This window comes from Aphelocoma coerulescens, chromosome 14 (genome assembly GCF_041296385.1).
Source record: "Aphelocoma coerulescens isolate FSJ_1873_10779 chromosome 14, UR_Acoe_1.0, whole genome shotgun sequence".
Classification (NCBI taxonomy): Eukaryota; Metazoa; Chordata; class Aves; order Passeriformes; family Corvidae; genus Aphelocoma; species Aphelocoma coerulescens.
In genome coordinates, this window is record NC_091028.1 from 9,999,269 (window position 1) to 10,016,565 (window position 17,297).

Here is a 17,297-nt window from a genome sequence, read left to right on the forward strand (position 1 = left end):
CAAAACCTGCCTCAGAGCACACCAGGAAGCTGCTTCCCAACGGGATTGACCCTTTGGCTGTGGAGCTGTTGATCACAGGCTCCTGTTAGCTACGAGCCAGTTCAGGAACTCATTAGGAAACAAATTGGAATTACTCTGTTTGGAAAGTTGTCATGGTCACTACTGCAGAAGGAGCACCAGACGTGCTCTCCAGTCCTGCTGGGAAGGTGTTCACGTGTTGGGAGAGGAAGGAGGATCCTGCCTGTGTCCCTGGGCTGGGATCAGAGCCCTTGCAGGGATCACTCCCCTGGACTGAGGTACAAACACCCCAACGGGGGAACTCTGAGATCCTGCCCATAGGGAGTCTCCCCTCCTCACTCTGCCCAGCTGTCACTCCTTGGATTCCATCTGACGTGACTGGGAACGCTCTGGTTGTCTGAAGAAGTCCCTGATTGTCTCTGAGCGCTGCCTGCAGGTGGAGGAGGGTTGTGCCAGCTTCAGAGAGCAGACAAGAAGCAGCTCAGTGATAACAAAACAATTAAAAGCTTCGTTGTCTTGTCGTTTTCTTTTTTCCAGAGTCATCAGCAGAGCCCCAGGTCTGAAGCTGGTGGTGGAAACCTTGATCTCCTCCTTGAGGCCTATTGGGAATATTGTTCTCATCTGCTGTGCTTTCTTCATCATCTTTGGGATTTTAGGGGTCCAGGTAGAGTATTTCCCTCCCTGTGGCTGCCTCTAAGCAACTGCTGCAAAGAGAAGCTGCTTTTCTCACCTGCTGGGTTGAGGTGGAAATAATGAGCTGAAATGCCTCCAGAGGAAGATTTCAGCTGGGGAAGAAGAGCCAGGCTTTAGGAGAAAAGGGTGGGGTTGGCACCTGCTCCCAGCAAGGATCTCAGGATTAGGAGAACAGACAGACCTCCCTGATGAACTCCTCTAAAGGAATGAAAGATAAATCAGACTTTTTAAAGCTGCTTGGGTTTTGTTCATTTTTTTTTTTAATTTGTGTTCTCAAATGCAGCTTTTTAAAGGCAAGTTCTACTACTGTGATGGCCCTGATGTCAAAAACATCACCACGAAGGCCGACTGCACCAACGCTCACTACAAATGGGTCCGGAGGAAGTACAACTTCGACAATTTGGGGCAGGTAAAGTCCTCCCTGCAGAGATTTTCAGGGCCAGCTTTTCATGGATGTACACTTAAAATGTGTGGCTTCAGGAGGGCGTGGAGCCTCCATCATAGGAAGTTTCCAGAATTAGTGTTGCAATCATCTATCAGTGGGTTGATATTTGCACTCGGTGACCTTAGAGGTCTTTTCCATCCTCGGTCATTCTGTGACTTTATCTGGAAATCTCTGTCTTTTGCTCTAAATGACTAAAAATGGATCAGATCAACACTTGGTCTCTTGCTGAGGTTGCGCAGTTCGTTGTTTTCAGGAGTGTTGTCCTGAAGCCACTGCTCTGGGATGCAACCCCTCAGCTGCCCCTTTTAGCCTCTCGATTTCTTGCTGTTCTGTTTGCAAATGAAGAAAATAAGGTGCTTCCTTCTGGCTGAAAAGCCAGGCCACAGGAGGAGCTGGGAGTTTCCTCTCTGGGGACTGAAAGGCAAGACCAACCTCTTCTGTCCATTTTCCAGGCCCTGATGTCCCTGTTTGTCCTCTCCTCCAAGGACGGCTGGGTGAACATCATGTACGATGGGCTGGACGCCGTGGGCATTGACCAACAGGTACCTGTCCTGCAGAGCCCAGCTGTGCTGCTCTCTCGAGCCTCAGGCGTGGGCAATCCAGGGTTTTTCAAGTCCCAGGAAGGAGCAGAGCTGTAGAACCTCCTCAAGGTCCCAGTTACCCATTGAGCTGCCAAAGTTTTCCACTCCTTGGAGTTGCTTTTCCAGTGGCTGTAGTACAGGCAAGGTCTAGTGGGGTTTTGAATTAGAATGAGGGTATTTGAGGATGGGAAACCACCAGAAGTGTTGTGCAAGAGACGTTCAGTTTGTGAGTTAGGTGGCATTTTCCGTGGGAAGTCAAGTCTCCCATGAGTAGGACCCACACGGAGCCACAGTAACACTTTGGACTTAATTTCCCCCACTTCTGAAGATCTGGTAACAACTGAGAAACATTAACCAAGAGCCCACATCTGAAAAATTAAAAATCTGGAGCCTGTCTTTAGCCGAAACGATCTTGCTGGTGGGATGATGCTCATCCACTGAGATTTATCTGAAGCTGTGTGAAATACATACCAAAATAATTAAATCCTGTAAGGCAGTTTAGAGTGGGCTTTACACCAAAAGTGAATTGTAGCCAGTGAGAAGGTGAAGGAGAGGAAAATGCTTTGGGAAAAATCTCCTCCCAGTCCTCTCCTCCTCCCCACACAACTCATTGCTCCAGAGCACCCAAAAACCTGACTTAACCCACCTTGCCTGTGCCACTTCTCCCTTGTTCTTACCTCCCCCAGCCCATCCAGAACCACAACCCTTGGATGCTGCTCTACTTCATCTCCTTCCTGCTCATCGTCAGCTTCTTCGTGCTCAACATGTTCGTGGGGGTGGTGGTGGAGAACTTCCACAAGTGCCGGCAGCACCAGGAGGCGGAGGAGGCGCGGCGCCGGGAGGAGAAGCGGCTCCGCCGCCTGGAGAAAAAGCGCAGGAGTAAGGAGATGTACCTGTCTGGTCGGTAGAGTGCCTTACAAACCAAAATCTTTCTGAGCCCTGCCTGCTCCCAAAGCAAGATTTCCTTTTCCTTTGTTTTTTTTTTTGTTGGGGTCCAGGAGGTTGTGTTGCTTCGTTACCTCTTTGGCGGTGCTTTAAGCTGCGGGCTGGCGATGCCCTGGGATTGTCCTGGATGAGCTGGTGGGAAGCGGTACCTGTTCACCTGGCTGGGGAGAAAATCCCCCTCCAGCAGAGTCCTCTCTGCAAGGCCACAGTGTCCCCAGCACCGAGGGACACAGGGGTGAACAGCTTCAGTGCTTCCCCTGTGCCTGGAGGCCACTCCGACGCTCCCCCGTGCCTTAACGCGCCGCTTGCATCTGAGGATGGTGGCGGGGTTTGATTTGTGAGTTCTTTTCTCAGATAAAACAGCAGCGATGCTGTTTGGGAGTCCTGGAGCATGGCCCCGCATGCCACGGACACTGCATGGGGGCATGGGCAGAGCCACGGCCTGGGGACAGCAGGGCAGCCCCGGGCTGGGGCTGGAGGGACAATTCCTCGTGGGGAGGTGTCCATGACAAGAGATGCTTGTCCCATTCCAGGCTGGGACTCACTCCCGGGACTCGTTTTGTCCTTGGAACACTGGCCAGGGGCAGGGACATTAAGGTGCAACAAAAGGCCTTTAGCCTAAATTTCCTTCTCAGTGGATCTAGCAGGGACTGTCAAACCCAAAAACCACCTGAGCCTGTGCTCCTTTCCTGCCCCAAACCTGTTCATTCCCACCTCCCCCGGGCAGGCTGCACCTGGGACTGGCTGCCTTTAGCATCGAGTGGGTATTCCCAGGAAAGGTGCCAGGAAAGCAGCCACAGCTTTCCCACAAGCTTTAGCGAGCAGGGATAGCCTGCCAGGCATTTTTGAGGAGTGAGGAAACCTGGCCACTGAGATCAAAGCTGAGCTTAGTCAGGGGTAAGGCTGAGCTTTTCGGGCCCTGTTTGCTGCAGCAGTGCTGTGACTCTGCCTGGCTGTGTCATCTCCTGGAAGGACCCAATATTGTGACAAATTGTTGTCTCCCAAACATCAAGCCATGGATATCCATTTCCAGCTGGAAGAACAGCCCAGCTCCAAGGACACAGCAGGCACAGGCTTTGCTGGGAGAAACCCCATCCCATTCCCTGCATCTGTCCAGGCCTGAGGCAGGAGCTGTGTCCCTCACAGCCCCTCTCCTGCTCCTCTGGTGCTCTTTGTTAGAGCCAGGGGACACCTCAGCACTAAATGGTGGCACCGTTGTCCCCACAGGGAGAGCCAAGCCCATTTCATTTTGGCCAGTTGTGAGTTCAGTGCCTGGCTTACAATGAAAGCCAGCGCAAGCAGACACTGACTCTCTCCAGAGATTTCAAAGAGTTCAAATGCAATTTCCTTCCCCTTTTCCCATTTTGCTTTGGGAGTCTGAGGGTGGAAATCCTGAAGGCAGCATTTCCAGCACAGGGAAATCAGTCACAGGCTCCCCAGGGTCCTCCTTGTACAGCTTCTGCTCCAAAGTGCTGACCTCAAAGACATTCAGATAAACTCAAAGTTTATATGACATTTTAAAAAATAAAGCAATTTTAAGCATCCTCAGAGAAAACAGGGGCACAGGTATGAAGGCACAGCTCAGTTCCTGATTAGGAAATAAATCTTATTAAAGCCTGGCTGTGACTCCACAGCTCAGACACCAAAAAAAGAGCCAGTCCCTGTCAAAGTGATGGACACTGTGACATTGTCCCTCTTTATCCACCACCTCCAAGGAGCTATTTCGGAGCAGCCATTGCACAGATGAGGGTTGTAACATTTCACGGAGAGCACACAGGGAGGAGGACAGATTTCTGGAAGGGGATCAAGTCAATACAGCAGCTGAGGAGTGAAACATTTGGCCATGTGCTGGGCTTCCAGAAGGTTCCCTGAAATTGTCTGGCTCTACCTTCAGGTACAGCTTGGCATCCAGACTGGAGTTGTTAACAAGGTGAACCCAAATATCTGATACACATTTGGGAAGATTGCTGTTTCCATTTTAAGGGATTCTTTTTTGTTTCGATTGGGAGGGGTTTGCACCTCCTGGGTGATTTCAAAGACAATGGATTTGATGAAAAAACCGTGGCAGACTCAGAAAGATGTGAGCTGTGGCTGTGGGGTGTATGTGTGCTCGTGGAGCTGTGGGATCTGCATGGTGACAGCAGCTGGCAGCTTCCTCTGCTTCCATGTGTCCCTTCCACCGCTTCCATGTGTCCCAGCGCTCTGTGCCACCCCTGTGGAGCAGCAGGAGAGAGCCTGGTCAGCCCAGGGAGAGGAGTGAGGACTGTGGGAAGGCTGACAGAGCTCCCTGCTTTTAACTCAGTCACCATTCCCAGCGTTGGAGAGACCAGGAGAGGAGCAAGATTTAAGCCACACATGCACCCTCTGGGCTCGCTGTCTGCCTGGCACCTTGTCTGTGTGTCCTGTCCCTGTCCCCTGTCTGTGATGTCCCCTGGGGTCTGGGGGCTGGGGGATCTGTCCCTACCTGCACACACAAAAATGCACCACGGAGCTGTGGCAGGCTGGGATCGGGGCTGGAAATGGGATAAACCTCAGCTGGGTGATCTGGGCACCAATCCCAAGATGAATCCAGGATTTGGAGCCTGGGAACCCAGCAGAGGGATTGCTCCATGGAGAACAAGGCCCTAGGAATGGGATAAACCTCAGCTGGGTGAGCTGGGCACCGATCCCAGGCTGGATCCAGGATTTCGAGCCCGGCAGAGGGATTGCTCCATGGAGAACACGGCCCTGCAGCAGGACCCAGCTCCTTCTCAGGTGGGATGGGGATTCATCACCTGCCTTGGGGGGATTTTTCAGCAGAAAAGTCCCTCTCAGCCCAATTCTCTGCTGTCACCACCTCAGACCTTTCCAAAATATTTCCTCTTTCCCATCTGAGGGCCACTTTGCTGAAGGGATTGGCTGCAGGTTCACTCTGCTCAAGGAGAGCGGAGGGCAGGGGGTGAGGACACTGAGAAATGCATTTGATGTGGTTTTAAAGGCAGGACTGCTCCGTGAACTTTTTTATGTGAAAGGAAAAAAAATCAAGATAAACCAGAATATTTTTCCTGATGCAGTCCCTGCTCCATCCATTATATCCAAGTGTAATTTAACAATCCTGCTGCTCTCAGCCTTTTAATGAGCTTCTCAGAAGACACAGACTGAAAGCAGCCTCCCCAGACTGAAGGTTTTGATTAAAAACACGTGGATCAGCTTGATCTCCTCTTCTTTTGGGGATCCAGGGCCAAATCCAGCCCTCGTGGATCTGCTGTGTCAGGTCAGCTCCGCACTTCAAAGGCTGCAGGGGGGTCTGGGTGACACTGGGGGCTGAAAGCAGAGCAGGAAGAGCTGGAAATCCCAGAATCCCAGCCCAGGGAAGGCTGTAGCTGGGAGCAGAGTGCCTTCCAGTGGTGTCCCTTTGGGAAGACCCCAAAAACTGAGAATTCAGATATACTTTTTCCTCATTTCCTCTCTATGAGAGGAGAGTGGCCACAAATCTGTTCCTCGGAGGCTTTTCCTGGCAGAGCTGGGAATTGTGGAAGGATGAGGCGGTTTTAAGCCCCGGCAGAGGTGCCTTTCAGAGCAGTGACTGCAAACCTTTCTCTAGAGGGTGGCACACGGTGATATTCCAATTTAAGCACCCCCTCAGTGCCACAACCCTCTCTGTATTCGCCAGAAACATTTGAGCTGGAGCTCCAATTTTGGGTGCTGTATCCCTGAGTGTTCAGAGTTTCCAAGCAGGGAATTATCCAACCCTGCTGCTTATTTTTCCAGGCAGCTGCAGGTACAGAGCTGCTCTGTTCCAGGCATGAATAACCCCATTAGGGCTTTCTAATGTTTCATGCAGAGCGTTGTAATGGAGGAGCTGGAGCTGGGGATTGTAATGCCAACTAAAAATGCTTTTAAGCCAGGGGATGGTGCTTCATTAATTTTCATGTCAGCAGAACCACAAGCAAAGTTTAAATACTCTGCAGAGAGGTGAGATTCAAGCATTAGCCAGCATCTAAAAGTGGGGGGAGGAAGGGCTGGGATTTTCCTGTTTTTCATCTGTTTGATGGTTTCTTTTTTCCCTGCTGTGTTTCCACCAGTTTGAACCAGCAGCTGAAGGGAAACTTGTCTGTGTTTGATGGAGAGAGAGCATTTACAGAGCATGGAGTGCCAGGACAAGGGGAATCGCTTCCCACTGCCTGAGGGCAGGGTTAGATGGGATTTTGGGAAGGAATTGTTCCCTGTGAGGGTGGGGAAGTCCTGGCACAGATTCCCAGAGAAGCTGGGGCTGCCCCTGGATCCCTGGCAGTGCCCAAGGCCAGGCTGGATGGGGCTTGGAGCAGCCTGGGACAGTGGAAGGTGTCCCTGCCCATGGCAGGGGGTGGCATGGGATGGGCTTTAAGGTCCCTTCCCACCCAACCCATTCCATGATGACCGAAATCTGCCAGTTGGCTGATGGGAGTCTCATCCCAAAAACCATTTTCCCAGGGAAACCAAGGCACAGGTCGTGTTTTGCCTGCTGGGATTAATAATGGATCAGGTGGCCCCTGGTTGCCCACATCCCACAGAGCAGCATCCTCCTCATCCAGGTTCTCCTGCAGATCCCACAGCTCTGGTTGTGCCAGCAGCAGTCAGGGTGTGTGCAGTGAACCCTCAACACAATCTGGGGACTTAAAATTCCCTCTAAGAGTTAAAAATGTGACCTGAGAGGAGCTCAGAGCCCCTTCTGTGCTGTCAACAGAGGTAAAACTTCCCAAAGGGAATCCTGACAGGATTGGGAATGACCAGAGCTGAGGCTCTGGAGCTCTGCAACTCCCTCCTGCCAGAGCTGTGGGGCTGCTCTCCCACTGCTGCCACCCTGCTGCAACCCCTCTGCCTTCCCGGGATCTCCCAGTCCAGCCCTGGCTCCTCCTGGCACATGCCAGCTCCCTCCTCCAGCCTGGCACGGGCAGCATCTCCTCGAGTGGGCACTGCATGGGGTCCTCCTGAGCACGGCCCTGCTGCATGTGGTTCTTGTCACCTCTGTCACCTCCATCCCCACCGTCCTTGCATGTGTCCCCCCGGGGGAGTTTCCTTCCTGCCCCTTAAGCTTTGGGCTGTGTGCATCCTAAAGCAGCCAGGCTTCTCCTAGAGCTCCCTCAGCTTAAGCCTGTCCCAAGGTTTCCCAGCAGGAATTTGGGCAGGCCCAGGCAGTGCTGAGAGAGAGAGACCTCTGTGCTGTAGGACAGACCCACCTTTAGGGCTGGCTGCTTGCTCCTTGGTTTTCTCCTCTCCAGCCCATGCAAAGAAGGAGCTGTGTTGCTGCCAGGAAATTCAAGAGGTTTTCGGTTCAGTGCCTGACAGTGGAAAATGTCTTCTTGTGATTCTCCTTACGTAATTGGTTTATAAAGTAGAACAGACACCTGATCTTTTGCTGAATAGTGAATAAATCGGGCATTTGGGCAGGTGAGGGGTGGTTAAAGCCACCTGCAACCTCTTTTCCTTACGTGCTGCCAACGCATCCCTGCTCACGTCCTGAAATCCATTCATCAACCATTCATCAGTAATAAATATAACATTTAAGGGTCTTCTCAGACCTCCCAAGGAGTTGATGATTTGCACTCCCAAGAAGACATTCCCTAAAAAATGAAAAAAAAAAAAAAAAGGACAAGGATGTTGTAATGCTGAACACACATGAAAGCACCTCGTCTGGGCTGAAATAAATATTATACTGCAATGGTTTTGTTATTATTTTGCAGGCAGGCTGAGCTCAGTAGCAGAGACAGCCCCAGCAGTCCAAGATGACTCGTAGGATTAAGCACATGAAAGCAAGAGAAAAAAAAAATGTATTCAAAACCAACTCTGGTTGTTTTCATCTTGTTTTTCCACACCCCTTAGCAGAAAAAAAACCCAAGGCTTGGTGACCCTGGTCAGGAGGAAATGTTTTTTAAATGCCTCCACTGTACTTTTAACGACCAGGAAAAAAAAAATGTAGTTGAAAGAGAGCTGCAGATTCTGCTTCCCTTTATCCAACTAATTTCAAAGTTTTGGATTTTAATCTGGCATCAGTTGCAGCACAAAAAATCTCCCACGTTTCAAGAGTCCTTCCATCTGAAAGGTATTAGCAGGATGAGAGGAGTGGGAGATGAATTTCAGGAGGGCACTGAGTACTTCCCAACTGATTTCCCTCCTTACTTTCAAGGTGAAGCAACTTCTGAGCTTTTCATGCATTTAAAGCTGAATTTGATGAAATATTTGCAAAATATTCGCTGTTAAGAACAATCCTGCTCTGACTTGGTGCGGCCTCAGTGTCTCTTCCACTTGTAAAATCCACAGCAATGCTGCCTTGGCCTTGTGTAAACTTGGAATATTTACATTGCTTCACTTGGAAAGGAATTTGACTCCATCCAGTGCCCTCACAGTTTCATTTGAGACAGACACACGCAGTAAATACAGTCCTGGGGTCCAAACACTCTCCTTGGAGCAGCCCCAGGAATTTGGTCACAGGCAGAAATTCCCCCATTTCAAAGAGAAAAAAAAGGAGGGACCACAACCAGAGGCAGAGATGTAAAATTCACGTGGTTGTGAATGGTTTTAGATGCAGCTGTGCCTTGAGCCCTGGATATATTGTTTAATGATCTATTTTATAAATAGAAATTTATATTTCTGTTTGCAGACGAGCTTGTGCTGCTTGTCCTGGCAGAGCCAAGCGCTTTGTGGCCGTGTCCTGTGTGCTCCCAACCCTCGGGAATGCCCTGCCACAGCACTGCTGCTTTTCCTCAGGCCTTCCAAACGCCCCAAAAACCTCCTGGCACTCAAGCTGAGCTCAGGGCATGTTCTTATCCCACCTGGAATATGCCTGGCACCAGCAGGACTGGGAGAGATGAGCCCTGCCCAAAGCTTCGGCCTCACCTGCAGCTGAAGCTTCGCTGGTTTGAAGCTTTTCCCTTGGCTTTGGGTCCTGTGTCCATCCTGCTCCTCCCCCTGCCTGCTTCCCATTCCATGAGGGGAGGGCAGAGGGAAGGACCTGGCTGGCACCAGAGTGGGCTCAACCCAAAAACCCCACCGGGGCAGTCCTGGGAGGCGGAATCACTCAGGAATCACTCAGCCACTTCCCGTGGTTTGCTCAGCTCCGTTCTCCACCCTGCGTCCAGGTGGGAGATGACCCTCAGGCCACGTGGTGGTGGCCACCAGCCCTGCAGCACTCATGGCTCATTGGTGCCCTTTGTGTCCCCTGCAGAAGCCCAGCGCCGGCCCTACTACGCCGACTACTCGCCGGCGCGGAGATACATCCACAGCCTGTGCACCAGCCACTACCTCGACCTCTTCATCACCTTCATCATCGGCGTCAACGTCATCACCATGTCCATGGAGCACTACAACCAGCCCAAGGTAGGAGCTGCCGCTCAGCACGGCTCCCTTGGGATCCAAGCAGCCACGGGGCCATTCCCAGCTCTTGGAAAGCCTCGGCGTTCTGATCCAGCTCTGCCGTTCAGGAGTCGCTTGCTTCAGGCAAAATCTTGATTTCCCTGCTTTGGGTAAAAACCCCCCGCTAATGGAGAGTGAATTAAGCTTTTACCAGGAAAAGACCAATCCAAATATTTCCTCTCCTGATCCCAGACATGAGTGAGCCTCACACTGGAGAGCAGTCCAGGGTTTTGGAACATTCCATTAGCAGATATAAACTTGGAGTTACTGCGTGCAGAGCGTTTTCTTTCCTCAATGAAGTTAGAAAAAACTAATTTAAAAGCCCAATCCTCCCTTTTTTTATATATTATAAAATCATTCTCCCCTCAGAACACCTTGGACATAAATCATGGGGGCTGTCCATATATAAATTTTCCATTTCATTATCACTGATGAAGCTCTGGCTCAGCATTTCCTTTTCCAGCATTCCATGGTAACCTGCAAATGCCTCCTGGATACTGAGCCAGAGGGTAACACGTGTGTGTGTGTGTGTGTGTGTGTGTGTGTGTGTGTGTGTGTGTTTTACAGCAGGAAAATTCCTTTGTTTCCCATGGAAATGTTTACCCACATGAGGTCTTATTTACACTTGGTTTACGTTCACTTAACACCGAGTTGTAAATCCAAATGCAAACGGTCACAAATGATGGCAGAAGTCAGGCTCAGGCTTTGGATGGAATAGGAAATTGTCCCATGGTTTTTAAGCTGCCATTTTATTTCAGGCCCTGGAACAAAAATAGGGATTGTTGCCAACACAGAAGAAACTTTCAGCTCTTGAGTCCCAAAAATCGGGGCATGGCCATGCCCTGGTGACCCCGCTGTGTGTGTGGGGTCAGCAAAGCCCAGGCATCACACAAAGGGGACAAAAAGAGCTTTCCTGTGCCCTGGGACTTCCTCAGAAGTGCTTTGCAGACTCCTCTGTTGCATTTATTTCCAATTTTGTCTGGTTCGATGCTCATAATTCCCATTTTTTAGTGGAAATGCAGAGTCCCGTGCTACACTGAGCTAAATTCCCTTTCACTGCCTCCTGTCCCCAGTCCCTCCCCAGTTGTCTATTTTAAGGCCCCACAAGATTCCTTTGCTATTGTTGGCCCAGAGCTCCAATGAAATCCATTATAAACACTCATCATCCTCAAGTATAAACACTGTGGATTCCTGACTTCCGAGAGCGGCTCCGTGGAGAGTGGGGACGTTGCACCAAATATGGACACGCTTTGCCCAGCTCTGGAGATGTCCCATTTTTCAAGAAGGAAAGGTTTAATCCATCTCCAAGGTTTATTTATTTTTCTGAGCTTTTTAAGCAAAGCCTTTGTCCCGAGGGCTGGAATCAAGAAATGATCCATCGAGGCTTTTGTTCTCCCCAAGGCTGGGCACTTCAGACCCAGGAATCTTCAGGAGATGGGGAAGGGGTGAAGTTTTTGTGTCTGGCCCAGACTGAACAATTTGTGCACTGAGCTTGAACCTGACATTTTTAGCAGAACTAATCTTGGTACTTTGGAGGGTTTTCTTTGACTAGGGGGCTGAGCCTTTATTTGAGTTCTGCTGGGTGATTTAGTGAGCTCTGCCAGCCTTTACGACTCAATTCCTGATATTTCTGTGCTTCCCTCGCCCTGCTCCCTGCCAGTCTAGGGGGTGGTCTAGGAAAGGATAACTGGGCTGGGCTTACTGGGCTGGCCTGACTGAGATCTCTCTTTTCAGTCCCTGGATGAAGCCCTCAAGTACTGCAACTACGTGTTCACCATCGTCTTTGTGTTCGAGGCGCTCCTGAAGTTGGTGGCATTTGGTTTCCGGAGGTTCTTTAAGGACAGGTGGGAGCACTTTGAAGCCCTGTGGATTTGGGATTTGGGGTTGGATTGACCCACTTTCAGGGCCAGATGCTGGGGAGATGCAGCATTGCTGTGGTGGCACAGGAAGAGCCCAGGGCTGCTCTCTGTGCATGCAGACTTTGTAGTGTAAGAGCTAGAAATCCTAAGAACTGCTGGCTGGGCTTTGCAGGAGGAATTCCGGAAATCTCCCAAAATTTCAAAAGCATCTTTTCCCCCAGTACCTCCCTTTCCATGAGGCCTGACCAGCTCAGCTCAGAGGTCAGAAACACTTCCCAGTCAGCTCCTGGTCACTTCCCAGATTTTGTGGCTCACAGAATGTCTGTGCCAGCTGCTCTGAGCTGGTTTTGTACCACCTAAAATTCATGGGCCCAGATGGGAATGAGGAGATGCACTTGGGATCTGCTGGTGCCTGTTATTAACATAAAATTCCCTCCTCTTGGACGTCTATCCATGTATCATTTGGATTTTGTGTGTCCTTCCTCTCTTTATAGGTGGAATCAGCTGGACTTGGCCATAGTTCTCCTATCAATCGTGGGGATCACGCTGGAGGAGATCGAGATGAACGCTGCGCTTCCCATCAATCCCACCATAATCCGGATCATGAGGGTGCTCAGGATAGCCAGAGGTGTGTCCTGCTCTGGGGGTCTCCAGCCACCCCAGGAAACCCTTTGGACGTTCATCCTTCACACCCTGCTGGTTCACTTCCAGTGGGGAACATGAGATGTCAGCTCAGAGACAAGTTGGGGGTTCCATTGGGTTTTCCAGTGGCATCCTCGGTTGGATTCTGATTCTAGCCCGGGATCACAGGCTTTTTATACTGGTCCAGAGCAGAGTGGGAAGTGATGGCAGTTGGAGCTTGGGAAAATGCTCTTCACTGATGAGGTGGCTCCCCATCCCTCTCCCATTTTCCTGCCTGCCCACAGTGGAGTTCTTGCAGGTTTTTGTCCATTTTCATAGAATCCCACAATGGGTTGGGTGGGAAGGGACCTTAAAGCCCATCCAGTTCCAACCCCAACACCTTCCACTGTCCCAGGGTGCTCCAAGTCCAAGTGGCCTTGGACACTTCCAGGGGTCCAGGGGCAGCCACAGCTTCTCTGGGCACCCTGTACCAGGGCCTCAGCACCCTCCCAGGGAGGAATTCCTTCCCAATATCCCATCACTCCCTGCCCTCAGGCAGTGGGAATCCATTCCCCTTGGGACTGACAGTGGGATGCTCAGCCCCGCGGGGATGCAGAGAACTCCCCACGTGGATAAACGGCTGTAAGAGAGATTGAAACCCTCCCTGCCAGACCTGAACCTGGATTTCCTTCATGCATTTTCCCTGCAATATTCCCCAGCCCTGCTGAGCAGGATTTGCTCCTCATTTCAGTGCTGAAACTGCTGAAAATGGCCACGGGCATGAGAGCTCTGCTGGACACGGTGGTGCAAGCCCTGCCCCAGGTAAGCCCCCAAAATTCCTCCATGCCCAGGGTGTCCCCCTTGGGAACACAAGTGCCTTTGGGGCTCCGTGTTTGGTGGCCTCTAGAAGCCACCTGGGGAGGGTCTCAGCTTTCTCCAGGCCTTGGGAGTGGAGTTTTGCACGGCTCATCCTGGAGCGTGTTTGATGGGAGAACCAAAATGATGGGAAAAGAGTTCCCAGAGAGCAAACTCCTGTAGGCAGAGCTCCAATGAACCCCACATTTCACTGGCAAGTTTGGGAAATGCCAGGATAGACAGAGAAGGGTGTTGGAGAAAGCACTGGGAGCAGACTGGGAGCTTCCAACTCAGGAGTTTTGTTTGGGAGGCAGGAAAAACCACAATTACTGACAGATGAGCTGCAGCCTCGGAAAGGCAAACTGGGGAGATGCATCTGAGGGTTAAAATCTTGATTTGGGGTCTCCAATCACCAAACTCTCCTGAGCTGCAAGAGGAGCAGCACCTCTGCCAGACTCAGGCTGATATTTGATAGGATCCCACAAGTGTTCACTTCCTGGGACTGCTTTTTTATGGATCTGTTTATTTGAGAAAAGAAGGAAAGAAACTTTTTGCCGGCTTTCAGTCCTCTGTCAGAATTCCAAGGTGTTGAGGGTTTTTTTAAATCTTACCCTTTTTAAGGTGTGTTCTGCTCGTTTATGGGTGTGCTGGTGTGAGCTCAGAGCTTTCTGTGGTTGGGGTTAACGCAGCTGCCTGCACATTCCGATTCCCTGGATCCCAGGAGCAGCCAAGGGCAGACATCATGTGGGAGTCTCCTCCAGAGGACAAGTGGCCACAAGAGAACCAGGAGCAAACATACCCAAAACCACCCTGGGCCTCAGTTCCTAAGTACAGAGCAACCCACGATCCAAGAACCATGATCCAGTTCCAAGAGAACTGGAAAACAGGGAATCTTTTTACCTTGGAAAGACCCCTTTGCTTTGTTCTTCATCATTGCCATGAAGATGTTTCTAATCTGAGCATTTGCCCTTTGCTCTCCAGATCTGAAGGATTTCGGCTGAGACTAAAGCAGGGATTCACCAGCCTGACCCCCGGGCTGGCATTTCATGGAATCCTTGCATTTGTGTCTGGTTTTTAATTTACAAAGCCCTGTGACCACAGACCATATTTTCTCTCCCTCCTTGTTTTCTCTTCCCCCATACAAACAATAGGGTGGCTCCAGGCCAGGCTTTTGGCTTCCTTGGGGTGTTCTTGCAGTTTGCATTCCAGGCGAGGTCTCTTGCAAAGGGAAGACCCCAGGGATATTCCGAGCAGATCTCGTGCAGATAAAAAAATACCACTTTGGCCTCCAGTGAAGCTGGGAAAATGAGAAGGGGATTTTAGGAAGAGCTCTCTGACAACCATCACTCTTCATAAAGCTGCAGCTTTCATTTCCAAGGCAAGGGATGAGTTCCTAGCCTAATTAAATTAGCATCCTAAAACCACAGCTGGAAAATCCTCATTGAATGTGGCTTCTAAGTGACAAAAAAAAGCTAATTTAATGTTTATTCATTAAGGTTTGGGGGGGAATTCTTTGTCTGGTGTGTGGAGAATGCCCATTTATGGGCTGACAATGACAAGGAACTGTCACTGCATTTTTGGGGGGTGATTTTCATCAGCTTTGGATTTGATTTTTATTCAGCAATTTGAGTAACACTTGGAGAACCAATTATCCCCAGATTTGGGGGAATGTAGCATGTTGATCCAAGATTGTCACAGGATTAATCTCCTCTTTTGGGACTTCAGACTGAGCTTGAGTTGCTCTTTTCAAACCGTTCCTATTGCACCTTCCTTGTGTGGTAACCTCTGTCTGCCAGGTCAGAGACCTTCTCCTCCACCTGATCTCTGGAAAAAATGAGATGGAGAAGAGGGAAAAAAATGAGGAGAGGCCACAGAGACAGAAAGAATGGTCAGGGAATGATCTCAAACTGGCACCTTCTCTGCCCACCTTCTCCATGTCCTCTCAATCCCAGAAAAAAACCCCAACACTGGTTCTTGGTTTAAGGATTCAAAGTGTTAGGGAATCAGCCATCCCCTGTTGATGGAATACATTCTTATTTACTCTTCCTGCTAAAAAAAAAATCTGGTGTTTTCAGTCTGAATTAGCCGCGTTTGTTTTTTCACTGGATGTAATCTTGCTTTTTTTCTTGTAGCACATCTCCTTTTCGGAGCGGTGGTAGATAAAATAATCTCTTGTGAACGGGAGAGAAATGAACTCCTTTAATCTCTCAGTGTGGAGCAGCTTTTCAAGACCTGCTTCAAGTGTTTTCCTCTTCTTTCTGAGCTCTGTCCTCGCTGAGGCTCGATAATGAATTACACCGCTCATCCATCACTGATTATCTCCTTGCTTCTGTGTCTGGTGGCTGTTGGGTTTGGAGGCAAAGGCTGCTCCCTGAGCCTCCTGTTTCACAGTGATCCTTCAGCCCTTTTCCCATTCCCAGCTTTCCAAAGTCCACCCTTTCTGTAGCAAAGTTGGAATTTAAATTTGGTTTAAAGTGCTCCCGGTGGAAGTGAATCCCCCCGCAGTCACTGCTGAGCTGCCACAGCTCTTCCTGGTGGAGAGGACAACTGGAATCCAGCCCAATTCCCATCCTCCAACACCAATGAGATGTGAAACTTCCCTATCAAAAGATCTGGGTTGTTTTCCCTTCTCTCGTCTCGCTTGATCCTTGGATGGCACATTAATTCCCTGCAGGCTGGACAAGAGACTCCTCTTTGTCTTCAAAAGCTTGGAACTGCCCCCACAGGGACTCTGTGCCAAGAAAAAAGCAAAGAACTCCTCATCCTAGCAGAGCCCTGAAGGGCAGGACCTGAAGTTTGCTCCTGTCCTGGAGTTTATCTCCTCTTGGTGCTGGAATTCCTGGGCTTATCTCAACTTCAGCTCCTGAAGAGCTTTTCTGGCATTGTCCGACTGCAGTTGGGGGGCAAAAACAACAACCTGCCTTTGCCAGCCCCTGGAGAGCCATAGGGATGTGAACTCAGAGAGCAGGAATGGGAATGTCTGAGCAGCCAGCACTGGGGATGATGGATTTGGGGAGACAGGGAGGTGTGGGCTGTGCTGCAGAGATCCCTGAGGGACTGGAGCAGTGATACAGAATTCCAGAGGAACAAACATCCTGCTGGCTCCTGGGGCTGGGCTCCATGGGGCTGAGGGGACACAGAAAGGGGACCTTGTTCAGGTCAGCCTGAGGTGACTTCACCCTCCAAGGCTGTGTCTCTCCAAAAAACCTGGAATTCTCACAGCTGGCCTCTGTTTTCCAGGCAGAGGTGTCCATTTACTCCTGGGCCCAGTGCATGAATTAGGCTGTGTTTTCCCACTGCCAGGATTATTGCCTTGGCTGGAGAGTGATGGAAGAGGATAGGGAGGACTCATGGCCTTGGAAAGGCTTGGCAGGAGCTTAATTTGATGAGGAATCGCTCTGGACAGGCATCCCAGGGAGCTGAGGGCATCAACACCGGGAATGCCAATGGATGTCAGAGCAGGAAGAGGCACAGGAGGAAGTGGCTTCACTCAGGAGTGCGGCAGCAGGAGACACAAATTCCATCAGTGCCTCTCCCAGAGCCAGCTGGGTGTGTGGAGAGGGAAGCCCCTTCCCTTGAGCTGAGCAGCTTATTCCAGAGCTTTTGCAGTGGTAGGGCACAGATCCAGCTGGGATACACTGGGAGAGAGTGCAGCCCCTCCTGGAGGCTCTCCCTGCTCCTTGAGGGGGGATGGAGGACTCTGCCCGTGTCCCCACAGCATCCCAGAACAGGGCCAGTGCTGCCAGCCAGCATTCCAGAGGGAAGGTCCGGGAGGAATCACAGATACTCACTGGCATCTCCAGCTCTTGTGGCTTCTCTGAGGTCTTCAGGGCACCAACAACATCTCTGAGATGTTCTTCATCTGTGCTTCTCTCCCTGCAGTCCTCAGCTCCTCCTTGGCACTGGATT

At 50.6% G+C, this 17,297-nt stretch overlaps 1 protein-coding gene across 1 annotated transcript in view; it reads left to right on the forward strand.

Moving 5' to 3' along the window:
- The window catches only part of CACNA1H (calcium voltage-gated channel subunit alpha1 H), a 157,792-nt gene that overhangs the window by 126,646 nt on the left and 13,849 nt on the right, over nucleotides 1-17,297 (forward strand). Inside the window, exons 21-28 of the mRNA XM_069029698.1 lie at nucleotides 556-682; nucleotides 995-1,120; nucleotides 1,609-1,698; nucleotides 2,424-2,637; nucleotides 9,866-10,017; nucleotides 11,788-11,897; nucleotides 12,407-12,540; nucleotides 13,285-13,355. Of these exons, the coding sequence (XP_068885799.1) occupies nucleotides 556-682; nucleotides 995-1,120; nucleotides 1,609-1,698; nucleotides 2,424-2,637; nucleotides 9,866-10,017; nucleotides 11,788-11,897; nucleotides 12,407-12,540; nucleotides 13,285-13,355 (1,024 nt within the window). The remainder of the gene's footprint in view (nucleotides 1-555; nucleotides 683-994; nucleotides 1,121-1,608; nucleotides 1,699-2,423; nucleotides 2,638-9,865; nucleotides 10,018-11,787; nucleotides 11,898-12,406; nucleotides 12,541-13,284; nucleotides 13,356-17,297) is intronic.